This window comes from Hippopotamus amphibius, chromosome 4 (assembly GCF_030028045.1).
Source record: "Hippopotamus amphibius kiboko isolate mHipAmp2 chromosome 4, mHipAmp2.hap2, whole genome shotgun sequence".
Classification (NCBI taxonomy): Eukaryota; Metazoa; Chordata; class Mammalia; order Artiodactyla; family Hippopotamidae; genus Hippopotamus; species Hippopotamus amphibius.
In genome coordinates, this window is record NC_080189.1 from 143649126 (window position 1) to 143676346 (window position 27221).

At 39.4% G+C, this 27221-nt stretch overlaps 1 protein-coding gene across 4 annotated transcripts in view; it reads left to right on the forward strand.

The window, feature by feature from the left end:
- The window catches only part of PELI2 (pellino E3 ubiquitin protein ligase family member 2), a 207269-nt gene that overhangs the window by 160973 nt on the left and 19075 nt on the right, over positions 1 to 27221 (forward strand). For 2 of the 4 annotated variants that reach the window (XM_057731270.1, XM_057731273.1), the window contains one exon: positions 21051 to 21152. In XM_057731270.1, coding sequence (XP_057587253.1) covers positions 21051 to 21152 — 102 coding nt within the window. Of the gene's footprint in view, positions 1 to 1552; positions 1662 to 11384; positions 11546 to 21050; positions 21153 to 27221 lie in introns of those variants that run through there. The other 2 variants (XM_057731272.1, XM_057731271.1) reach the window with 2 other exon arrangements.

A 27221-nucleotide genomic window follows, 5' to 3' on the forward strand; every position in this document is an offset into this window, starting at 1 on the left:
CTTTATGTAGTGTCCTTTCTTGTCTCTTGTAACATTTTTTATTTGAAAGTCTATTTTATCTGATACGAGTATCGCTACTCCAGCTTTCTTTGATTTCCATTTGCATGGAATATCTTTTTCCATCCCCTCACTTCCACTCTGTATGTGTGCCTAGGTCTGAAGTGGGTCTTTTGTAGACAGCATATATATGGATCTAGTTTTTGTATCCATTCAGCCAGTCTGTGTCTTTGGTTGGTGCATTTAGTCCATTTACATTCAAGGTAATTATTGATATGTATGTTCCTATTAACATTTTCTTAATTGTTTTGTTTTTGTTTTGGTAGGTGCTTTTCTTCTCTTATGTTTCCTGCTTAGAGAAGTTCTTCTTTAGCATTTGTTGTAGGGCTGATTTGGTGGTGCTGAATTCTCTCAGCTGTTGCTTGTCTGTAAAGTTTTTGATGTCTCCATCGAATCTGAATGAGATCCTTGCTGTGTAGAGTATTCTTGGTTGTAGGTTCTTCTCTTTCATCACTTTAAGTATATCATGCCACTCCCTTCTGGCTTGCAGAGTTTCTGCTGAGAAATCAGCTGTTCACCTGATGGGAGTTCCCTTGTATGTTATCTGTCGTTTTTCCCTTGTTGCTCTTAATAACTTTTCTCTGTCTTTAATTGTTGTCAGTTTGACTACTATGTGTCTTGGCGTGTTTCTCCTTGGGTATATCCTGCCTGGGACTCTCTGTGCCTCCTGCACTTGGGTAGCTATTTCCTTTCCCATGTTAGGGAAGTTTTCAGCTATAATCTCTTCCAGTATTTCTCAGGTCCTTTCTCCCTCTCTTCTCCTCCTGGGACCCCATAATCTGAATGTTTATGTGTTTAATGTTGTCCCAGAGGTCTCTTAGGCTGTCTTCAATTCTTTTCATTCTTTTTTCTTTATTCTTTTCTGCATCAGTGATTATCACCATTCTGTCTTCCAGGCCCCTTATTCGCCCTTCTGCCTCCATTAATCTGCTATTGGTTCCTTCTAGTGTATTTTTCATTTCAGTTATTGTATTGCATATCTCTGTTTGTTTGTTCTTTAATTCTTCTAGGTCTTTGGTAAACCTTTCTTGCATCATTTTGATCTTTGCATCCAGTCTTTTTTCAAAGTCCTGTATCATCTTCACTGTCATTATTCTGAATTCTTTTTCTGGAAGGATGCCTATCTCCACTTCATTTAGTTGTTTTTCTGGGGTTTTATCTTGTCCCTTCATCTGGTACAAAGTCTTTTGCCTTTTCATTTTCTCTATCTTTCTGTGGCTGTGGTTTTCAGTTTCACAAGACGAAATACTGCTGATACTCCTTGATACTGCTGTCTGCCCTCTTGTGGGGGAAGCTATCTAGGAGGCTCGTGCGTGCTTCCTGATGGGAGGGACTGATGGTGGGTAGGGCTGGTTGGGCGGAGCTCAGTAAGACTTTAGTCTGCTTGTCTGCCAGTGGGTGGGGCTGTGTTCCCGCCTGGTTGGTTGTTTGGCCTGAGGCTACCCAGCACTGGAGCTTACAGGCTCTTTGGTGGGGCTAATGGTGAACTCCGGGAGGGCTCACGCCAATGAGCACTTCCCAGAATCCCTTCTGCCAGTGCCCCTGTCTCCTGGGTGAGCCACAGCTGCCCCCCACCTCTGCAGGCAACCCTCCAACACCAGCAGGTAGGTCTGCTTCAGTCTGCTATGGGGTCACTGCTCCTTCCCCCTGGGTCCTGGTGAGCACACTTTTTTGTGTGCCCTCCGAGAGTGGAGTCTCCGTTTCCCCCAGTCCTGTGGAGGTCCTGCAATCAAATCCCGCTGGCTTTCAGAGTCTGATTCTCTGGGGATTCTGCCTCCTGTTGCTGGACCCCCAGGTTGGGAAGCTTGACATGGGGCTCAGAACCCTGACTTTAGTGGGTGGACTTTTGTGGTATAACTGTTCTCCAGTATGTGAGTCACCCATCCAGCATTTATGGGATTTGATTTTAACATGATTGTGCCCCTCCTACTGTCTCATTGTGGCTTCTCCTTTGTCTCTGGATGTGTGGTGTCTTTTTTGGTGAGTTCCAGTGTCTTTCTGTCATTGATTGTTCAGCAGTTAGTTGTAATTCCAGTGCTCTTGCAAGAGGGAGTGAGTCTAGATCTGTTTTAGAGTGGTATCCAAGCAGAGGATTTTATGCGTGTAGATTGCTAACCTAATTAAACTTGATACATAGATATATGGCTGAAGGGTGCAGACTTTCCTAGTACTGTAAATGAGACATGTTTGCTCTGGCCACACATGTTTATTCTTGAAAAGTTGCTTTGGTAGGTGGCATCTGTAAGGTTTCCCATTCAACATAGGCTTCATCCACTGTATAGCAACACATTTGTTTGTTGAGTGTATTTATATTCTGTCTCTTCCCCAGACTGTGAGAGGCAGGGCTGGTTTATTTTAGGCAGCAATCTGCAGGCAGAGTCCTCGGGCAGATCTGTCCCTTCATTTGTCTTCCTTTAGCTAGACAGCAAGTATAACAACACAGCATTGACCCTGGTCATTTTTAGCTACAGTTCTCAGAGTTTTGTTCCCCAGTGTCACTCAAGGAATACACATTATGTTATCTTCTTCATGGATAGATCTCTTCATCAATAGTAATAGTCTTATTGACCTAACAACCGAGTCAGATGTGAATCCTGGTGCACTCAGTATAAAGGCATTTTGTTTTCCCATTGGTTTTTTGATTGCATGTCTACAGACTTTTCACGTCAGACTGTTTTCTCTGAGATGCACCTTACCTCCTACTCTTGTCCTGCATCCCTTACTTCCTCAGGGAAGGTAAACAATCTTAATCATGGCTGAGGTTGGGAAGAGGTGATAATGGTCATTCTTCTCCCTACATAGAATGTATGCTTACAGTGGAAAGTGGCCCTTAAAATCTGTGCCACTGATCTCCTCTTTTGCCAGATTTGTAAGGTTGTAGTAACATGCAGAAGGACTTGGTGAGTTGGTGTTGGGCTGAGCCTCAAGCTAGTAAGTGTCTTATTAGCTCCTGACCTGACATTCTTTCCATTGTCACATTATGTCCCAGTGCTGTCATCATCCCCGCTCAATTCTTGTGTTTATATAATATCCCTGATTTCTTTGGATGATATTCTCACCAAATACAGCCAGACTGTAAAAGTCTTAAGATAGAATGTGCACAGAGGAAAACACTTTTGTGTACAAGACCTTTGATCCATTTTTGTTAGTGACTCATTTCGTCTGGGGGTTGCTCAAAAGATTATTGCACTATGCTAGATGCTTAGATTTTTTTTGCCCAAGGGCTTCATAATCTGGTGACCCAAGATTTCTTTACTTACTCCAGATTTCTTTTACACATACAGCTAACAGACAAATATTTGATAAACACGAAGCACTCAGAACATAGAATTTTTATGATCCCTTACTGAAGAAATTACCAGAAGACAAATTTCAGCCCAAATAGGTGGTAAATGGAGAATTGTTGATGAAGAGACTGACATCTAGATGTTGAATTAAACTCTGTGGGACTAAAATAAAAGTAAAAGTGATTGTTGCAGGACAGAATGTAAATGTGATAAATTCTACAATGTAGAAATAACAAATAATAAAATAAAAGGTAAGAGAGGAAGAGGAGAAAAGGTGAAAAGTGGTGTATGCATGCTAATATCCTCAGATTTTATAGCTGGGAGATAAAAACTATCTTTTAAAACAGAAAGATATATTTAATTTTTTTTAAAGCAAACAGCAGTAAACATTGTAAAATCAATTAAAAGTGTGTGTGAGAGGATGGTGGAGAGGAAATGAAAATATTCTCATTTATCATTGCCCTTATTGGAGAGTTAATGAGTACAACCATATTTATATAATCGTATACATAAAAAGTAAGCACAAGAATAGAAATATAACACTTCTAAGTAATCACATAAAATACAGAACATAAGGCAAAGAAAGCACAGACCATAATGTAAAAGATTTTTTAAAAAGACACCACAGAAGCTCAGAAATTAGTTTTTTTTAAGAAATACCACTTAGTAGCATGAAAAAATGTGAAATACAGTTGATCTTCATTATTTTCAGACGCCATATTTGCGCACTCACCTACTCACTAAAATTTACTGGTAACCCCAAAACCGATACTTATGGCACATTCACAGCCATTTGTGGGCACGAGCAACATATGGTGAAAAACTGAGTTGCCACCTGAGATTAAACAAGGCAACACTCTGCCTGTTTGACAATTAATTATTTGTAAGAAGTGTGTATTAAACAAGGTGTCTTTAAAAAGAAACACACATAAAATAAGGTTAGGTATCGATCAGTTGACAAAACTGTTGTGACCCAAGACTCAGGAGCCTTACCCTGTATTTCTCCTAGTTATTCACGAATTCAATGTTTGCATCAACTTTACAGAACATAACTATGGTGAATAACAAGAATTGACTGTACTTAAGGATGAAGCTAACAAAAGATGTACAAGACTTGCACACTAAACACTACAAAACATTGCTGAGAAATATACCACATCTCCAAATATATGAAGAGATAGTCCGTGTTTGTAGATCAGAAAACTCAGTATTGGTGTCAGTTCTTCCCAAATTGATTTGTAAATTCAACACACTCCCTATCAGAATTCCAGCAGGCTTTTTTTTTTTTTTTTTTTTTTTTTTTTTGGCACACGGGCTTAGTTGCTCCATGGCATGTGGGATCTTCCTGGAGCAGGGATCGAACCCATGTCCTCTGCATTGGCAGGCGGATTCTTAACCACTGTGCCACCTAGGAAGCCCTCCAGCAGGCTTTTTAAAAAAGAAATTAATATTTACTTGAAAATGCAAAGACCTAAACTAGACAAAACAGTTTTGAAAAAGAACAGAATTGGAATACTGACACTAACTGACTTCAAGACTTTTTTTAAGCTAAACAATAATTAAGACAGTGTGGTATTGATGTAAAGATATATAAGTAGATCAACAGAATAGTTTCCAAAAATAGACCTGCTTATATTTGGACAACTGATTTTCAACAAAGGTACAAAGGCAATTTAGTTGAAAAGGATAGCCTTTTAAACAGGTGGTGCTGGACCATTTGGGTAACCATATGCAGAAATATGAACTTCGATCCATTTCTTTTACTGTGTACAAAAATTAGCTTAGGATGGATCATAGACCTAAATATAAAACTTCTGAAAGGACACACAGGAGAAAAATGTTTGGGATTTTGGGTTAGGCAAAGATTTCTTAGATACAAAACCAAACTTGATTTGTAGAAGAAAATATTGATAAATGTAAAAATTAAGAACTTCTGCTCTTTGAAAGAAATTGTTCAGAGAATGAAAAGCTATACCAGACAGTGAGAAAAATTTGCAAATCATATATATGATAAAGGATTTGTATTCAGAATATATAGAGTTCTCAAAACTCAACAATAAGAAAATAACCTAATTTTTAATAGGCAAAAGATTTGAACATTTTACCAAAGAAGATATATAGATGGTAAATTAGCACATGAAAAGATTCCCAATGTCATTACTTATTAAAGAAATAAAAATTAAAACCACAATGAGATACCATTACACACTCCTGAAGATGACTGAAATGAAAAGATAACAATACCAAGGGTTGGCAGGATGTGGAGCAATTGGAACTCATATTCGTTGCTGATGGGAATACAGAATGGTACAAGCAATTTGGAAAACAATTTGGCAGTTTCTTAAAAAGTTTAACATACACCTACCCTTTGTCTAAGCTATTCCACTTCTACATATTTGAGTAAGAGAAATGAAAGCATATGTTTATATGAACACTTGAACATAAATGTTCATAACAGCTTTATTTGCAGTAGCCAAAAACTAGTAACCTGATATCCATCAACAGATGAATGGATGAACAAATCGTGGTAGATTCCTACAAGAGAATACTGCTCAGCTTAAAAGTGATGAACTACTGATGCAGGCAACAATATGGGTCCATCTAAAAATAACGACGTGAAGTAAAAGAAGCTAGACTTAACAGATAGTACATAGTGTAAGGTTTCAGTTCTATAAAATGATAGAAAGTGCAATCTAATATCTTTAGTGATAGACAACCAAGCAATGGCTGCCTGGACATGAGGAAGCAGTTGGACGGGAAGGATGAATCACAAAGGGCATGCTGAGGAAACTGCTGTGGGTTATAGATATGTGCATAATTTTGTTATGATGATGGTTTTAGAGGTACATAAACACGTCGAAACATCAAACTGTACATTTTAAACAGGTACCGTTTATTGTGTCTCAGACCTTAGTATAGCTGTTTCTATAATAAAAGGCAATAACAGCAATACAAGCAGAGTGTAGATATATCTTGTACCTGTCAATAAACGTGAATGCTCTAAACTTATGTATTAAAAGAATTGGATCACATAGAAAAATACAGTTATAGGCTTTATAGGACGCATCTAAAATTTATTTAGATTGGGGTAAAATTATGGAGCATACCAAAGAAATGCAAACGAAAAGAGTCAAAGTTGCAGTCTTAATATGAAAAAAGATTGAATTCAGGATAAAAAGAAAGTATTAAGCCAAAGAAAGGTTCTGTATAATGAGAAGGGATGCAACCCAACGAAGCCCTAAGAGTTGTGATCGTTATGTATCAAATAACAGCATCACTTTCTCTAAACAAAGTGTACAGGGAATACAAGGAAAAAGAGAAATTTTGCATGGTATGCATGTAACATGACTTTTATATGCTGAAAATAGAAAGTTATCTTTACAAGCACTCAGGACTGTTCAGATAAGTGTTCAAATAATATTTTTAAACATAAAAAGAAAAATCATAGATGTACTAAAGAATGGAAAATTGTCTGCTTTATTTGGGATTGAGGAAAGCCTTACTAATTATGAGGTAAAATCTGGAAACCATAAAAAGAAAATAACTGATGTTTCACTGTATAAACTTCTAAAAAAAATCTGTATGGCAGAAACACCTTAAATGAAGTCAAAATCCAAATGAGTGGGGGTATTTGTAACTCATATCACAGACAAAAGGAGTAATATGTAAAGAGTACCTACAAATCGATAAGAAAAAGACCAATACCTCCAAAGAGTAATGGACAAAAGATATAAACAGTTCATAGTAAAGAAGAAGAGATGACGTCTCACCATTTTAAAACATGTTCACCTTCAGTAATGGCAATAGAAATGCTTAAAGCACAGTGATAATCACTTTTCACATATCATACAGTACAGACCATAGCAGTTACTTCTCTATGTCAGTGAGGGTAGGGGAAACACACTCTCATATACTTCTGGTGAGAAATTAAATTGGTGTAACTTCTAATAGTTTGACAATAACTAACAGTATTAAAAGTGCACATATCATTTGATCCATCAATTTTATCTTTAGGAATTTATCCTATAGATATATTCCCCTATATGTAGATTGAATACGTGGATATTCATTGCAACATTACTTGTAAAATAGAAAAAAATATTTTAATTAAATAAATTTTTTAAGTTGAGAAATTGGGTTACATCTACACATCAGAAAGAATGAGGCAGCACTGATAGCCATGCGATTCAGACCACTGTGCAAGTTGTATTGTTAAGTGAGAGAAGCAGAGGACAGAACACTGTGGACAGTGAGCTCTCACTTCTGACACCTGTGCTATGTTAGCACAGACACAGATTTTCCCTGGAAGGATGCACAGGAAACTAGTGCTAGAGGCACTCTCTGTGACCGAGGGCTGCATTGCGAGGAGCATACTATTCACTGGTAACAGTTGGTACTCTGTGCACTTATTGCCTAAGGAATAATATTCTTTGCCTTCCAAGTCAGTCAAGAATCTGGAGGGCCCTAAAAAATTAAGTATTAAATTATCTGATAGAGATTATGAATGTTTTAGTCATAAAAGTAGCTGGATATAATAGTAATTATTATGTGTTGGGCACTGGACTCTGGTTCCTTTACAAATATCATCTGAATTTTCCCAGCAACTCTTCGAGGCAGGTGGTGTACTTTACTAAGAAATAGATTCAGAATATGACCCAAGGACACAGATAACAAGGGCCCTTTTAGGAAGTTCAGTTGAATGAGGCTTGAGGAGGAACATCCAAATATATATCCAAGCTTCCACCAAAAGCGTGTATGAGTGTCTTGTATGGGGGCAGATACACATGTTAGGTACATGTATGTTGCCTTGTGCTTCAGCCATTGTCTTATTCAAAGTTTTGTATATTAGCATTGGAACCTGCATGATTCCAGCAGGCTTAACATCTTGAAAATACCAACTGCCGAGATAAATATTGTCTTTTGAGAGTAAATATTTTCATGTCTCTATGTAACTATGACATGGCCTTATTCAACTGGTCTTATTCCGTAAAGAAAGTGAGATTATTCAGCAGATGGACAAATTTTAAATCAAGGCCAAGCCTTAAAAATAAAAATCCAAGTAAAGTGAGGGAAAAAATTGAAGCTCCCCCCTTCCCATTTTTTTTTAAAGTCTGTTAAATGAGAACTTTGGCTTTTTCCACTATAGATAATAGGGTTTTGTATTTTGTTTTATTTTGAGCAAGGGTAGATTTTAGTCTTTTTATTCTTCAGTACTCAAGGGATCCTTTTGACAGCTGATAAGCTGGCCTACGTATTAAAATAATTATGTCGTGGGTCTTTGGATATCTTAGTATAAAATCAATTTATGTCATATTCAATTTATAGCATCTGGAAGTTTGCCTGCTCATGGCAACAGATTAGGGCTTGCATTTACTGTTGGCTTACTGTGACACAGTTTATGGTAGACACCTATGTACTTTCTCTGCAGTGCGCTTTAGAAACAAGATATACTTTGTTTTATCGAGTAAATGCATTATGTACAAAAAGTATATAAATGGAAGTATTTAACAATGAATTTTACTTTTTAAATGTAGTCATTTTGAAAGATATTCTTTTTATTTATAATTCATATTTATTAGTATTCATTCTTTCAATTAGCTTTGTCTCCTCTGGCAGGTAGCTCACATGTATGCAGATATTCAGAGAAGTAAATGTTAGATGTTGGCAGCAGACAGGTTCACACCCATCCTTTAAAGCATTGTCCGTTGACTGACTAAATATGTCTCTGTAAAGTTTACCAGCTACTGTTATGAGAGACATGGTTAGGTTTCTCTCTCTCTTCTAGTCTCAAGGTGTACAACAGAGAGGTAGCTCATCATTGTTTTAATTTTCACTGAAATACTTGGCATTTCACAAACACATTGCATCTTCTTCCTTTCTTCCTATGCCCCTTCTTGCTCACATCTAGAACCATAAAATGTTCCAAAGCAAACGCACTGCTGTTTTGAAGAATGAATTTGTTGGAGGTCAGTTTCTCTACCTTCTACCAGACAAGAGTGACACGCCCCCTCTCCCCCCGCCAACCGTCCTTCTCCCAGTAACCACGGTGGCCCTTGCCACAGTGTTAGACCCCAGAGTAGTTGGCAGTTCCGACATCTGAATGAAGTGCCAGAGCACTGCCTTGCGCTACCAGGGCTGTACCCCTTCCTCGTCCTCTCCTGCTTTGTGGGAGCTGCCGTGTAGTTAGTGTGGAGAGATGGCTCTGAAAAGTGCTTACTTTCAAAGTCACCATTAAACATAGATCGTCACTGATGGTGACCAGCGCATGCGTGTTTGGTAATGTAACCTGTTCGTGTGTCTAGATGGTGTGTCCTCGTCACAGCATTGCTGTGTGGGAAAACTGCACATCATCCCTACCAAAAGACAGGAGACACAACAACAGAAAGAGGAGGTTACACGTTAGGTTAGCTTAATAGGTTTAAAAAGTACAACGACATAATCTATACAGACTTGCATCCGAACCTGTCACTTGTTCAGTCAGCACTTTGTGATTTACTGCCTGAATATAGAAGTAACTAGAACATTTTTGCCCTCAGACAGCACAGACCTTCCTAGACCCAGGACCAGCACTTGTAGGATGACAAAACAGAAGCACAGAGCATTTAAGTAACTTGCCCAGAGTCCCACACCTGGTCATTGGTGGAGTAGGATTCCAGCCTGATCTGTACTGTTAGGCATGCGGTATACTGCCTGAATCGAAGGCTGGTTTATATGCATTCAGCCAGTCTGTGACTTTTGGTTGGTGCATTTAGTCCATTTACATTCAAGGTAATTATTGATATGTATGTTCCTATTACCATTTTCTTAATTGTTTTGTTGTTGTTTCTGTAGGTCCTTTTCTTCTCTTATGTTTCCCGCTTAGAGAAGTTCCTTTAGCATTTGTTGTAAGGCTGGTTTGGTGGTGCTGAATTCTCTTAGCCGTTGCTTGTCTGTAAAGCTTTTGATTTCTCCATCGAATCTGAATGAGATCCTTGCTGGGTAGAGTATTTTAGGTTGTAGGTTCTTCCCTGTCATCACTTGAAATATATTGTGCCACTCCCTTCTGGCTTGTAGAGTTTCTGCTGAGAAATCAGCTGTTAACCTGATGGGAGTTCCCTTGTATGTTATTTGTCGTTTTTCCCTTGTTGCTTCTAATAACTTTTCTCTGTCTTTCGTTTTTGTCAATTTGACTACTACGTATCTTGGCGTGTTTCTCCTTGGGTTTATCCTGCCTGGGACTCTCTGTGCTTCCTGCACTTGGGTAGCTATTTCCTTTCCCATGTTAGGGAAGTTTTCAACTATAAACTCTTCCAGTATTTTCTCAGGTCCTTTCTCTCTCTCTTCTCCTTCTGGGACCCCTATAATGCGAATGTTGGTGCATTTAACATTGTCCCAGAGGTCTCTTAGGCTGTCTTCAGTTCTTTTCATTCTTTTTTCTTTATTCTTTTCTGCATCAGTGATTTTCACCATTCTGTCTTCCAGGTCACTTATTCGTCCTTCTGCCTCAGTTAATCTGCTATTGGTTCCTTCTAGTGTATTTTTCATTTCAGTGATTGTGTTGCATATCTCTGTTTGTTTGTTCTTTAATTCTTCTAGGTCTTTGGTAAACTTTTCTTGCAACTTTTTGATCTTTGCATCCAATCTTTTTTCAAAGTCCTGGATCATCTTCACTGTCATTATTCTGAATTCTTTTTCTGGAAGCGTGCCTATCTCCTTTTCATTTAGTTGTTTTTCTGGGCTTTTATCTTGTCCCTTCATCTGGTACAAAGTCTTTTGCCTTTTCACTTTCTCTATCTTTCTGTGGCTGTGATTTTCAGTTCCACAAGTTGAAATACTGCTGATACTGCTTGATTCTGCTGTCTGCCCTCTCGTGGAGGAAGCTATCTAGGAGGCTTGTTTGTGCTTCCTGATGGGAGGAACTGATGGTGGGTTGGGCTGGATGGGTGGAGCTCAGTAAAACTTTAATCCGATTTGGTGGGTGGAGCTCAGTGACACTTTAATCTTCTTGTCTGCCAATGGGTGGGGCTGTGTTCCCACCCTGGTGGTCATTTGGTCTGAGGCGACCCAGCACTGGAGCTTACAGGCTCTTTCGTGGAACTAATGGATTCTGGAAGGGCTCACGCCAGTGAGCACTTCTCAGAACCCCTGCTGCCAGTGCCCCCGTCTCCTCAGTGAGACACAGCTGCCCTCTGCCACCACAGGCAACCCTCCAACACCAGCAGGTAGGTCTGGTTCAGTCTCCTATGGGATCACTGCTCCTTCCCCCGGGTCCTGGTGAGCACCCTTTTTTGTGTGCCCTCCAAGAGTGGAGTCTCCATTTCCCCCAGTCCTGTGGAGGTCCTGCAATCAAATCCCGCTGGCTTTCAAAGTCTGATTCTCTGGGAATTCCTCCTCCCGTTTCTGGACCCCCAGGTTAGGAAGCCTGACGTGGGGCTCAGAAACCTCAGGACTTCTGTGGTATAACTGTTCTCCAGCTTGTGAGTCACCCACCCAGCATTTATACAATTTGATTTTAACGTGATTGTGCCCCTCCTACTGTCTCATTGTGGCTTCTCCTTTGTCTCTGGATGTGGGGTGGTTTTTTTTTGGTGAGTTTGTCTTTCTGTTGATGGTTGTTCAGCAGTTAGTTGTAATTCCAGTGCTCTTGCAAGAGGGAGTGAGCGCACGTCCTCCTGCTCCGCCATCTTGATTCTGTAGGAAAGCTGATTTAAAAAGACAGTAGTTCCTGCCCTCCAGGGGCTTTTAATTCCACCTGTGTAAGTGGTAAGAATTCCTGGGGACAGATCTCTGCAAGGCACATGAACATGTTCCTGCCCAGCTCTCCAGCCACAGCCTTCAGGATGTCATATTCTTCGAACTGGAACAGGTCATCTCTTGTGACTGGTACCACCGACCAAATCCAGCTTCAGTGTAATTAGGAGTGACTCCAAGTTAGAAACACATTCTCCTCAAACATTCTTACCCACTCTGGCACCTGTGTTTGCTGGATTGATTGACCGCGTCTGCCCCAGCCCTGTGCATGCACTAGGTTCTCTGCCAAGGTTTGTGGAATAGCTCAGTGAGCCAATCCCAGACGGGCGTGGGAGTGGCCCACTGCCAAGTTCAAAGCCATTGCCTCTAACAAATAGGCTTATCATTTTGATTTATTTATTGCAGGAAACACTGTTGATTTTGATGAAATCCAGGTTAGCATTTTGTGACTTTCTAATCATAGCCATGGTTCGGGCAGTCGTCTGAAATACGGATCCTTGAAAAGACAGACTTCTTTAAAGAGTATGTTTATGCAAAATAAATTATGAATTCCTTTAGCCACCTCCTCTCTTTAGAAATAGCACTCATACATATCTTATACACAAATTGACAAGGATGGCAGAGATCTCATCTTCCCTGTAGCAATTTGAACCAGACTGATTGAGGATTTATGCCTAATTATACTTGTCAGCCTGACATAAAAGTCATTAGTTCTGGAAAAACATGTTTTTCATACCGGGATTATCTCTAATTAATACAGTCAATAGCTAACATATATTTAAAGCTAAACGGAATGGTAATGTCTAGAGCCTGTGTTATGGACTACGAGGAAGTGATGGTAGCCCTTGGGTCAGGAGGCAGTGCTCAAGTACAGGTTTGTGTTTGAGGAGAGACAGCGCCGTGTTATACGTTGTGCTCTCTGCCTTAGATACAGTGAAGTGAGTGCTACTGACGTTGACTCACTCTGTTGATGAATGATCAGGGTAATAACCAGACTCCTGCGAAATGGTTACAGTGGGCGGGTGACTGAGCTAGGATCCAAACCTGGGGTCCAGCGTGTGGTTTTCTCAGCATCAGAATTCACTGACCATTGATCTCTGCCGCACATGGTCTTATCCTCCTTTGCTAAAGTACATGTAAATTTGAAGCTCAGCAGGATAAACCGGGCAGTCGTGTTGAGACAACCATCTGGCATGAATATTCCCTTTTGCCCGATGTTCAGGTGTGTGCTGGGTTATCAGTGGATGTTGCAGGGAGGCAAGGCAATGCCAGAGACCTCACAGGGCAGATGTCACGTGCCCGTGTGTGCTGAGACCATCTATTTCCCACCCCCCGCCCACAGTGCCCCAGTGTCACATTGGACGTGGTGCTCCAGGTAGTAAAATCATTCATCAGGTATTTCCAACATGCTGCAGAGTTCACAGCAAACTCATCCATCTGCTCATAAATGTGCACATTTCTGCGATAAATACCAGTTGTTTTTGAACAAAGAAGGTTCCATTCATTGGCCCCATTCAGTCCTATCCCAAAACAGATTTCATTATTAATGTTTTTTGATACCAATTAAAATGTTGTTTCTATAGCAATCCACCCTGTCATAGAAGGTTGGTATTTATAACCAGAACAGCTGCGAGAAGTCAATGTAGTTATTTTCCATTTTATCAGGTCCTTTCTGCAGTAATAGTTTTGCATGGTTATTTATTTAAATTGTACAAGGGGCTGAAATATTAACTTACAAATTATTAGAGTTAACAGTTAAAGTGGCTGAAAATAAACTTGCCTAAAATATGCAGAATAATTGGTTGGGGAGCCTGTGCTTAATCTACTGTGCCTTATTAAAGAGTGCCAAGTTGTGGACATCATTTAGAAGGCTGTTGAGAACTCAAGCTCATATCATGTTTCTTGGTGGAACCCAGAAGACAAAGAGGTCTCTGGCTACATGATCAGAGTGTACAGGACATTTCCCAGGAGTGTCCCCATCTGATGGGCCATTAGAGCATCTCTTCTTCCTGAGATGTTTCCTTGGAAACTGAAAGACAGGGTGCGGTGAACAGCATCACAGAGCGTCACCATATTCGGACACATGATCAGAGCTCTTCAGACAACTCTATGGAAACTTGAGATTTATCTGGAAATGGTGCCTTCAAGGCCTAAGCCACACCAGGTGTCTGGCCCTCTCCTTCGAGAGGCAAAAACAACACTAATTCTATCTACTTGCAAGGAGAGAAACTATAGATGGTGCTGCTGTTTTCAAAAACACATTCATTGGGTTTAGTCCAGTGCTGTGGCACAGGAGCAGTAAGGATGTCTAGACAAGGGGGATTGTCAAACTCTAGAGTCATTTGGTTCTAAGATACAGTAATAGAAATATGGTGTGGCTTTGAAGAAAAATTCATTTCATTGGAAACTCAGATTCACACACCCACAAATATTACATCCCCCTAAATGAAACTCAGATCCACACATACACAAATCGTACATCCCCTTAGTTTAGTGAGGCATGCCCCATTGGTGTACATGGTCCATGTGGTTTGCCAGAGTTTGACTTCATAGCTTCCAACACATCTGGTGGTTCTCTTCTCTTGTCTTCCTAGTATCTCTTCTATTCCTGCTCCGAATGTGTAAGGACTAAAAATTGTCCATGTGACATGCTTTGTCACATTTTCGCCACCTCTGTAAAAAGCTTTGAATGCTTTACAGATGTCTTTTTTATGTTAATCTATAAATGCTAATTTTAAATACTAATACAGAATTTTCTTCTCATTCATCCAACAACTGAAGATTATCACAATAAAACTATGTATTTATTCTCACCACAAACAGCCTCTTAATATGCATTCAGGGACTCATGAAAGTGCCAGCAGAAACATAACCCCTGCTCTCTGTAAAGGCACCGTGCTGCCTATGCCTGTCCAGTGCCCTGGAGCATAGGTCAGGAAAACACACAAATCACCGTAATAACTTATGTGGTAAGTCTCTAAGACAGAAAAGATGTTCTGGCACCAATAGGCCTTGAAAACTGGTTGGTCCAGTTTTCTTTAGTTGTGTAGCTAAAACTTGGTGGCTTAGCAAAAACTGTTTGATTTTGTTGATAATTTTGTGGGTCAGGAATTTGGGAAGGGCTCCCATGAGCAGTGTCTCTGATCCACGTGGCCAGTGCTGGGGCAGCTGGCACTGGAGGGTCCATTTCCAAGGTGGCTTCTTCACTCATATGTCTGGGTCTTGCTTCCCCATGGCCTCCCTCTGCCCACATGGCATTTCAGTCTTCAGGGCCCTCCTCGTAGCTCGGGCTTCTTGTAGTGTGGTGGCCTCCAAGTAGTTAGGTGTCTTTTACGGTGGCTCAGAACTCCAAGAGCACGTATTTGAGGGCAGCTGCAAGCCTCCAAGTCCCATCTGTCATTTCTGCATTCTGTTGGTCAAGCAAGTTACTAAGGGCAGCCCAGATTCAAGGGAAGGTGAATTAGATTACACCTAATCGTCTCCAAAGTAGAAAGTTATGGGCTATAAAGGAGCTGGTTGTAAAAGCCCTTTGGGGAATAAATCGGTTTTGTAATTACTGGTTGCCCGGCAACTAGTTTGTATATGAGGAGAAAAAGTGAAATGTTGCACATTGTTTGTTCTATTTTGTGTTTGATTTGTGCCTTAATGCAGTGAAATCAGTGAGCTTGGCTTTGTCTCATGATTAGATTTTAAGTATGACGGTAATAATTCACTATATGGACGAGGGTGGCAGGAGGGGGCTGAGAGATGACGTGAAGGTTTTGAGTATGAGCGATTGGAATGTGTTTGCATTTTTGACTGAAATAGGAAACCCTGGAGGAGAGAGAGTTTGGACTGAACCAAATAATGATGCTTTTACACTGCAAGTAACAAACTACGCAACCAAAAGCACCCTAAAGCCCCTCATTTTTCTCACAGAAGTAGTCTGGGGCACATAGTTTCAGATTTGGTTCCACTCAAAGATATCGGAGCCCAGTTTGCTTCTCTGAGAGTCTCTCGACCAGCCTTTTATGTCGCCCGATGGCCACCTCAGCTCCAGACGTCCCTTAATCATCATTCATTTCTTTCATTCAAGAAAGGAAAGAATCTCTCTTGATGTCTCCCATCCCAGGAGCTCCACACCAGGTTTCTCCTAAGTCCCACTGGTCAGGATTGTGCTAGCTTCAGAGGAGGCCGGGAGAACTCGTCTTTTCATTTTCAGGCTTTTTCATGGGCAGCCAGCTCAGCCAGCAGGGTGAAAGGCAGTAAGTTAGGTAAGCAACGATATCTGCCTTGGGGTGGATTCCATTTTCTCTCCTTACACAGTTGATAAAGGCTCACTTAGCAGCCTTATAGTGCTTGAATTAAATAGGCTAAATCATAACTCTAATAAATTAGTATTTTCTAGAAGCCAGTTAAGTTTCTTATTGGGCTTTCTCCCTTTTACTTTGTGATTGAACACTGACCCCACTACATCTTTTTTTTTTTTAACTTTCATTTGACTATAGTTGCTTTACAACATTGTGTTAGTTTCTACTGTACAGCAAAGTGAATCAGCTGTACGTATACATATACCCCCTCTTTTTTGGATTTCCTTCCCATTTAGGTCACCACAGAGCATTGAGAAGAGTTCCCTGTGCTATACAGTAGGTTCTCATCAGTTATCTATTTTATACATAGTATCAGTAGGGTATACATGTCAATCCAATCTCCCAATTCATCCCACCCCCTCTTCCCCCTTGGTATCCATATATTTATTCTCTATGCCTGTCTCTATTTTTGCTTTGTAAATAAGATGGTCTGTACCAATTTTTTCAGATTCCACATATATGTGTTAATATACGATATTTGTTTTTCTCTTTCTGACTTACTTCACTCTGTATGACAGTCTCTAGATCCATCCATGTCTCTACAAATGACCCAATTTTGTTCCTTTTTATGGCTGACTAATATTCCATTGTACTGCTTCTTAATAAAAGATTAGATTACTTCCCTTATACTTTTAAAAATTGATTGAGAGCCCTTTGGCTTTCATGAATACATGTATCCATCTCAGTAAGCATCTTGCAGGATTGCCTTTCTGGTATCACTACATATTATATATCTTTATGTATATATGTACATAGGGACTTATAAGAGGAAGAAAATTCTGTAGACACTGTTTTAGTCTGGAGGCTTGGAGAACTCTGTCACTGAACCAGGACAACCAACCGTTCCCCCTGAATGTCCTGTGGCACAAGCAGAGTAAACTTAAGAAAACACTTTCAGCTGGGAGGAAAGTGTCTTGGTTTAGAAAGGGTCTTGGTTCAGAAGGAGTCTTGGCTTAGACATTTGGGTGGAGCAGTGCTTAATTTCCTAAAGTGGGTAAAGTTGGAATCCTTCATTCTCTGGATCTGTAATTGTAATTGTCTAGTCTATAATTGTCCAATTGTGATATTTTTAACCGGATAAAATTCACACGTAATAAATTTGAGCTGAGGGTGTCAGTGTTGGTACCTTTGCTGGTGAAAGGTAAAGGAGAGGTTGAGAAGACCCAAGGAAAGAAGCTGTGGGTCTCATCTTGAATCCCTGGCAGTCCATTCACTCATCTGACTTTCTTTGAATGCCTGCCACCCCCTCCATGCTGGGGGTGGAGACCACAGAAGGCCAAACCTACCTTTGAGGCATTGGTAGTGATGTGAGAGGGAGTCAGCAACCCTGCCTTCTCATCACGATAGAAAAGCACATATGGCAAATCAGTATTATCTGCCAGGCAAGTTGGTGGGGCTGGTTCTCCTTACCATTTTAAAGCGCTTAGTCTCTGTATTTGAATTAGTGTGGTGCAATCACATTATGTTACAGTGATTGTATTTGTACTGAATTCTAGGGAGCACCAAGAGAAGGCCTCACCTACTCTCCTTTCTGATATTTCAGAAATAGATTTCAAAGCAACTTGGTGCCTTGGGGAAATGTTTATTTGCAAAATACCTGAAACGATCGACTCAAGACAGTGAATCTGTAATTTACTAGAAGCTGTATTTCCAAGAGCCATGTTTTAAATATTAAAATTATTGCTGAAAAATTGATACTTCTAACCCAAAAGAAGCGTAATGCCTTATATACTTGCCAGAAAAAAGCAAAAATTGAGGTCAAGCTTAAATTCTCCTCTTACCTTCCTCTGAATCCCCCAAATCTAGCCCCACTCTAGACTTTATTAAGCAAACAAGATCACGTGAACCCTGATTCATGGCATGAAAGGGAAGTGGGCACCTCTCCAGTTACTTCTGAGCAGCCCAGTGGTGGCCATAGGTGGCCTGAGTCTCACCTGCCACCTTTTGCTTCAAACCCCAGTCCTGGCTTAAACCCCAGTCTTCTGGGGCCAGCTCGGTCTCCATGCTTTTCCCCGCTGTGGGTGCAGCCTGCTGGGCTCTTTGCAAGAAGGCCTCTCCTCCCAGCTGAGCACAGGGAGACCACTGCCGGACTGGAAACGACTTAGGTGGGTCACACACATTCTGAGGTTCCTCAGCTGTCCCTGCCACGGGGGAGTTCATCAACTGATGCTCAGAGCCGCGCTCCACCTTCTGGGACTTGTTTCTCCCTGTAGGATCTCTTTTCCCACTTCTCCATCTTCCCCAAATCCAGAGGTTTCCAAAACAGAGCCCTCGGTTAAGACGTTCCTATTCAAAAGGCTCAGAAAATGTGTTTTCCTATCCTTCAAAGCGTTCACCTTTCCTAATCCTGGTGATCCACGTTTAACCACATTTTGAAAACTGGTGGAAGTTTGAAATTGTAATTTGCCTTTAAAGGGACTCAGCGTTCAAGGTGTCCAGGATCCGGCGTTCAAGGCCTCAGGGTCCCCATGCTCACTTCCCTGTTGAGGGTGGCTGGGCAGGGGCTGGCCAAGCTCTTTGTGTTTCCTTGGCTGTGGGCGGTTCCCAGGTGTGGCACTGGGCTCACTCTCCCTATAAATAGGCTTATCCATGCTAATGATAGTCTGGTCCACAAGAGGAGTTTTAGAATAAAACACTCCAGAAGAATTTGGCTCAGTAACAACTTGAGCGCCTGTGAAATGCTTATTTCTGGGGCTTCCCAGAGCGGCGCAAAAGCTGTGCTAGGTCGTGGGGTGAGCACAGCAGGTCTTCCTGGGGCATTGATTTCCCAGCAAACTTGGAAGAAGTGTTTAAATGTTAAAACTACAGGCATGTTGAGGAGTAGAATATAAAATTTAGACTAATTTCAAGGTAAGATGTTTCAAGCATGAGAAGCTTCACTTCCAGGTCGCTCTCCCAACGTCTCCGGCGACTCACATAACTGTCTTCCAGTTAAAGCAACCTTGGTGGAAGTTTGAGAAACACTGTACTTAAGAGGGTACCGTCATACAAAAATGTCTGACTTTTTAAAGGTGTTCTGTTCTGACACTTGCTAACTCCTTCTTTTGCAGATAATTGGCAAACTACAGACATTCTTATTTTGCGTAGTGTGTTTGCCAAGAAAGTTGTGTTTGAGCTGGTGTACTTGTAAATGGAAAACTTTTAAATGCAATAGATACTTTTTAAGGACCCTAAAAGAAGTTATTGTATAAATAATGACCCCCCTGGTTATCAGTTTTATAAGTTTGAGTTTAATAAAATTATTTTTAAGTGGGCTTTTTCATTTAACTATAAACACCCACTTACCTTAAATTGGAAATAGTTCTTTGTTAATTTGACTTTCAAAAAATGTCACATATCAGTACCACTGAATTTATGTGACTCAGACTAATGAAAATTTAAGGTTATATTTGTTACTGGAGTTGAGTAGTCTAAGAAGTATTTTTTTTAGATTCCTGATCATATTAAATGTATAAATTATTATTTCTAATACTTGCATTAGCTTAATGAAGCATGTACAATAAAACATCAGTTCAGTCATGAAGTTCCTGAGGGCAGATGATTAAATAACCACGAGATTAACCAGGCTAACTTCAAAGTTGATTTGGAATGTTGTACTATTTATTACTCTAAACAGTTGTATCAGTCAGATATAAATGTTCAGAGTACATTTTCATTTAGGTGCTGCATGTATGTCCAGCTACTTCCAAATGCTTTCTTAGTCTTTCTTGGGCTTCATACAGTGTGATTGTTCAATAAATGTTTAATAGGTAGGCTTATTAAAGTTTTATTTATTATACTTAATGTAAAAGAGTGGAAATGAAGATTAAGTTAGGTTGAATGGACAGGTAATTGCAGTAATTTGGAGTATAGTTTAAATAAACTTCTTTGTTAATTTGGAAATTTTAAAGTATATGACCACAACTTAAGATGTGTTGAAATATATCATTATGGAGGAAATAAGAACAATACCGTATTATTGGTTTCTAGATTCTTTGAAAAAGGCTATTAGCTTTAGTCTAGCCTAAAAATAGAGGTGATAAAACTAACTTAGCTACCTTATTTATTACCTCAATAACTATCTGGGTTAAGCAGCTGCTTATACAAGTTTTAAATAAGATGTAGAATAGAGTATGATTATCATTGGCTAAAATAGTACATTATTATATGGAAGTTTTTATAGAATATTTACTTTTTTTCAATGATTCTTTTACTCTCATTATAATCTCCATCATATAGGAAAAATACTTTTACAAAATGTTATTGACTTACCTGTTTCAGTGTGAAATAAATTAAGAAATTTTAAATCATATTAGTCTGAAAACTCTATTACTAAGGTAACATGGAGAAAGTATATGTTTTTCTAAGATGTGATTAAATCAGGTCTTGGAAACTAGTAAGTTAACTTTGATTTAGCTTCAGTAAAACAGTGTTCATATTAAGGATGAATATTTGGCAAACCCAGTATTGTGACTGCTGGCTCCTCTGTAATGCAGGGCAGAGCAGGGACAGGCTCTGGCCATTAGGAAAATGCTGGCTGGTGTTGGGTTTTGCTAGTAGAGTAATGTCCTTTAACTACAAACAGAATTGTGTTAAGTTGTTGAAATGAAATTTTAATGAATTTTTATATTTTTTATTTTATTACTAGGCTATCAGCTGCAAAGGTCAACACAGCATATCGTACACTCTGTCAAGGAATCAGACTGTGGTGGTCGAGTACACACATGACAAAGATACGGATATGTTTCAGGTAACATCTTCCCTTTCTCTGTGGAAATTTTTAGCACATTTTTCCTTCGATTCTCTATTTTGATATGTCGTCAGAACTTCTAGCACAGTAGTGTTTGGTGATATCCAAGGGGAAAAAGGTGAGAATAATATTTAAATTATTCCTATTTGGTTTTCAAAAGACTGAGAAAACAATTCTAGAATTGCAAAAAGAAATTATAAAGACTACATTCTTAGATCTCAGTGCAATAAAAAGAGACTAAAAACAAGAACAAAAATTTTTAGAGCCAGCCACTTTTAAAAGCCAACATGTTCAAAATACTTCCTAAATAACACCTGAACCAAAGAGGACATCAGAACTATAATTATAGGCCTTTAAAAAAATAACTATGTAAACATTTAATAGCATAACTCATGAGATGTGACTGATGTACTCAGAATAAAAAGTGAAAACAAGAAAAAGTAAAAACTTATTTGGAAAGAAGGAAGAAACTCAAGGAACTAAACACTTATCTCAAAAAGTTTCTTTTAAAAAATGACAGTAAGAAAGTAGAGGACAGTTTGAGAAGGGTAGGTGTTAACTCTTCTCTAAGTGTTTGATAGAATTTGCTTATGAAGCCATCCGGTCCTAGACTTTTGTGTGTTGGGAGTTTTTTAATCACAGTTTCAATTTCAGTGCTTGTGACGAGTCTGTTCATATTTTCTATTTCTTCCTGCATCCGTCTTGGAAGGTTGTACCTTTCTAAGAATTTGTCCATTCCTTCCAGGTTGTCCATTTTATTGGCATATAGTTGCTCGTAGTAGTCTCTTATAATCTTTTGTATTTCTGTGGTGTCTGTTTTAACTTTTCCTTTTTCATTTCTGATTTCATTGATTGTGTCTTCTCCCTTTTTTTTTTCTTGATGAGTCTGGCTAGAGGTTTGTCAATTTTGTTTATCTTCTCAAAGAACCAGCTTTTAGTTTCACTGATCTTTGCTGTTGTTTTCTTTGTCTCTATTTCATTTATTTCTGCTCTGATCTTTATGATTTCTTTCCTTCTACTAATTTTGAGTTTTGTTTGTTCTTCTTTCTCTAGTTGCTTTAGGTATAAGGTTAGATTGCTTATTTGAGATTTTTCTTGCTTCCTGAGGTAAGATTGTATTGCTATAAACTTCCTTCTTAGAACTGCTTTTGCTGCATCCAGTAGGTTTTAGATTGTCATGTTTTTGTTGTCATTTGTCTCTAGGTATTTTTTGATTTCCTCTTTGATTTCTTCAGTGATCCATTGGCTGTTTAGTAACATATTGTTTAGCATGCATAGTTTTGTGTTTTTTACAACTTTTTTTCCAGTAACTGATTTCTAATCTCATAGCATTGTGGTTAGAAAAGATGCTTGATATGATTTCAATTTTGTTAAATTTACTGAGGCTTGATTTGTGACTCAGGATGTGATCTATCCTGGAGAATGTTCCGTGTGAACTTGAGAAGAAAGTGTGTTCTGCTTCGTTCAGGTGGAATGTATGTCCTATAGAAATCAACCATACGCCAATGAAAATTTTTAACACAGAAAAAAAGAAAAAAAAAAGGACAGGCTCAAGAATAGTTTTGGTGGTATATAATAGAAAGTCCAGAAACACATCAAAAGAAAACAGAAGGAAGGAAATAATAAAGGAAAAAATTATCAATTAATTTAAAAAGAAGGGAATTAATAATATATCCAAGATTTGGTACTTTTTTTTTAATTGAAGTGTAGTTGATTTACAATGTTGTGTTAGGTTCAGGTGTACAGCAAAGTGATTTGGTGATACATATATATACACACATAAATATATTCTTTTTTCAGATTCTTTTCCATTATAAGTTATTACAAGATATTGAGTATAGTTCCCTGTGCTATACAGTAGGTATCTGTTGGTTATCTGTTTTATATAGAGTAATGTATATATGTTAATCCCAAACTCCTAGTTTGTCCTTCCCCTTGCTTTCCCCTTTGGTAACTATAAGTTTGTTTTTTATGTCTGTGAATCTGTTCAAGATCTGGTACTTTAAAACAACAGAAAATTAAAATTAAGGCTTAATAAAGGGAAAAGGCAAAAACAGATTCATCCAGGAGGCTTTGTATTTCTATATGGAGAGTTAAATTATTAAATGATGTTGAAACAAATGTCAAAAACGTATTGTAGATTCTAACATCAGAAAGGGGAAATAGTGAATTCCCTGGTGGTCCAGTGGTTAGGACTTGGCACTTTCCCTGCTGGGGCCCAGGTTCAATCCCTGGTTGAGGAATTAAGATCCCACAAGCCACGCGGTGGGGCCAAAGAAAAGGGGGTGGAGGGAATAAATAGTTCTGAAAAATAAGAAAATATACTCAACCTCGCTTATAAAAACAGAAACATGAATTCAGATCACACAGAAATACCATTTTTTCACTCACCAGATTGGCTGAAATGTTTCATCAGAGGTGTGGGAAAGCAGATGCTCTCCTACATCTTATAAATTGGTCTGACCTCTATGGGGCAGTGACTTGGAAATCCCTGTGAAAAATGCACAGTGCTTGCACTCTTTGACTCAGCTCTTCTCTTTCTAAAGCTATCCTCTTTCTAGAGATTGACCCCAGAGATACCCCTACCTACATGGAAAGTGATGCTTTTACCAACTTAATGCTTGAAGTGTGGCTTGATAGCATAAGATTTCAAACAACCTAAATGTCCTTCTGTAGAGGACCAGTTAAGTAAATTCATGTACAGCCATATAGTGGCGGCCTCCAAGGCTGTATAGCAGAACCAGAAAAAGCTGTATGTACAGTCACGAAAAGGCTCCAAACATATTTAATAAATTAGAATTAATAAGATTAAATATATTGAGCCCTTGATAGTATTATTAAGATTACTTAATGTTAATAAGTTAAATAATTAATGTTATTAAACAAATTAAATAGCATATTTATTATTAAATATTAGTATAGTTAAATGATTTAAATATGCTTATATGCTTGAAAAGTCTCCAAAAGGATAAACCGGACATTGTTAATAAAGCAGTGGGGTTTTTTTAAATTTATTTATTTATTTTATTTTTATTTATTGGCTGTGTTGGGTCTTAATTGCTGTGTGCGGGCTTTCTCTAGTTGTGGCGAGTGGGGGCTACTCTTCATTACAGTGCGAGGGCTTCTCATAGCGGTGGCTTCTCTTGTTGTGGAGCACGGGCTCTAGGCACACGGGCTTCAGTAGTTGCAGCACGTGGGCTCATTAGTTGTGGCTCGTGAGCTCTAGAGTGCAGGCTCAGTAGTTGTGGCGCACGGGCTTAGTTGCTCTGCGACATGTGGGATCTTCCTGGACCGGGCTCAAACCCACATCCCCTGCATTGGCAGGTGGATTCTTAACCACTTTGGCACCAGGGAAGCCCAAAGCAGTGGTTTTTGTAGGGTAGAGAACTGTGCAGGGTGGTCTCCAGGGAGGTAGTCCATGCTTTTTGATTTTTGAACCTTGTGAATGTGTCAGCTGCTAAAAAAAAATTGAATAATTCTATATAGACACATAGTGGATGCATGGATGGGTACATAGACGGGAAAGGTGAGTCACAGTCAGAGATGCAGACACAGTTACGTAAATGCCAGTTTGAATTTGAAAGTAAGATGTATCATATTTAGACACAGTATTAACAGTGGTTTTACTCTTCATGCCATTCCATTTTATAATATTCTAAATGTTTTTTCCTACTCATTCTCCCAAAGAAAAATCTCTCCCTAAATAAATATCTGAATATACTTCCCTGTTGATGTTTTTATGGAATTCTATAGTAATTTCTTTTTTAATCCCTTCCACAGTTATACATCTTGAATATATAAGATTTTTTTACTAATGTGTGACGTAGAAGATTCTCAATACTAAAAACATGAACCCAGAAAATTTTACAGTTGTCGGTAGGACATTTTTTTACCACGTAAAGTCAACAAGTGACTATGGTGGCATGTATTTCATTACTATTCTTAAGTGACATATTGTGACATAAATGCTGTGTTCTTCACTATAATACAGTCACACTCTACTCAAGTTGTTTACTCTCTTCCTATTCATGTCTGCAAATGCAGAATAAATTAAAGATTTAGCTGGATTTTTTCAGCTTCCTGTTAGCTTTTTTTTTTCCCCCTTATTGTGGTAAGAACACTTAACCTGAGCTCTGTCCTCTTGACAGATTTTTAAGTGCATGATGCGGTATTTGAACAGTGTCGTACAGCAGATCTCTGCAACTTACTCAGATATCTTGTGTAACTGAAACTTTATACCTGCTGAGCAGCATCTCCCATTTTCCTCTCCCCCCAGCCCCTGGCAACCACCATTCTGTACTCTGTTTCTGTGAGTTTGACCTTTTTAGATACTTCATGTATTTGGATTTGTCCTTCTGTGACTGGCTTATTTCACTTAGCACAATGTCCTCTAAGTTCATCCATGTTATCACATGTGACAGGATTTCCTTCTTTTTCAGGCTGAATAATATTCCATTGTATTTATGTGCCACTTTCTCCACTCACTCGTTACTAGGCACCTCGATTGGACTTCCTAGGTGGCGCAGTGGTAAAGAATCCGCCTGCCAATGTAGGGGACATGGGTTCGAGCCCTGCCCTGGGAAGATTCCACATGCCGCGGAGCAACTAAGCCTGTGTGCCACAACTATTAAGCCTGTGCTCTAGAGCCTGTGAGCCACAACTACTGAGCGCATATGCCGCAACTGTTGAAGCCCATGCACCTAGGGCCTGTGCTCCACAACAAGAGAAGCCACTGCAATGAGGAGCCTGCGCACAATGAAGAGTAGCCCCCGCTCGCAGCAACTAGAGAAAGCCCGTGTGCAGCAACGAAGACCCAACACAGCCAATAAATAAATAAATTTATTAAAAAAACAACAGTATTTATCTTTAAAAAAAAAAAAAAAAGACACCTCGATTGTTCCCACATCTCGGCTATTGTGAACAATGCTACAGTACCTCTTCAAAATCCTGATTTCAGGTCTTTTGGAAAAATACCCTGAAGTAGACTTGCTGGGTCTCACACGGTGGTTTTAATTTTCTTTTTTTTTTTTTTTTTGAGGAGGCTCCATACTGATTTGAATTTCTAAATGCTGTATGCGTACTTCCTGTTTCATCACACAGGATGTTAAAAGACTCAAGATTTAATAAAATTGATAATTTTTGACTGCTTCATCAAAGCATACATATCCATCCCCCACCCCCATCTTCTGTGAAATCGGCATTTTTTTTAACTGCAAGTGCACGGCAGTGAGGAATACAGTGACCATCAGTATAGTTTGGTGCCACTGCTTTGATTCCCACTAAAGCACATCATTGCTTTATCACCATCAGAGGAAAGATGCAGATAAGCAAGCCCTGCAGCAGCACCAAGGCCCCAAGGCAGGTGCTGAGCTGAGGAGGAGGCAAGTGACGTGAGATGAACTAGGAGAGGTAGGCAGAGTCCTGGAGAGTGAGGGGCCGTTAGGCCAAGTAAAGAATTTGGGTTTTATTCCAGGAGTTTGGGGAAAATTGTTGGAGGAATTTAAGCAAGGGAGAGATAAAATCCAGTTTATATTTTGTTATGATATTTCCAACTGCTGTCTAGAGAAGAATGTAGGAGGCAAGTGTGAAAACAGGGAGACCAGTTTGGAGGCTAAGGTGATGCAACCCAAGTAAGAGCTGAAGGCAGCTAGAACTAAGGTGGGGAAGCGTGCAAGGACTGAAGATGCATTTTGGAGGAAGAGGTGATAGAATTTACGTGAGGTTAAACGTGGGTGTGGAGAAAGTAAGGAATCAAAGGTGGTTCCTGGGTATTGATTTTTAGCTTGAGCAAATTGGATGCCAGGCACTGACATAGGGAACCTAGGGGTTGAAGAAGATACAGGTTCTGTTTGAAACATGTTACATTTGAGATGCTCGTTAGACATCCACGTGGAGATTGGGTGTGTTAGTCTGAAGCTGAGGGAGAGATCAGGGCTTTGGGGCTAGTAAATGGGATTCGATGACATTACCTGGAGAGAGAAGAGAAAGAGAAGGGAAGGGGGCTGTTTACCAACTATCCTGGAAGGGTTTCATTAACTTAATACCAGGTACAGATGTACCAGGGCATGC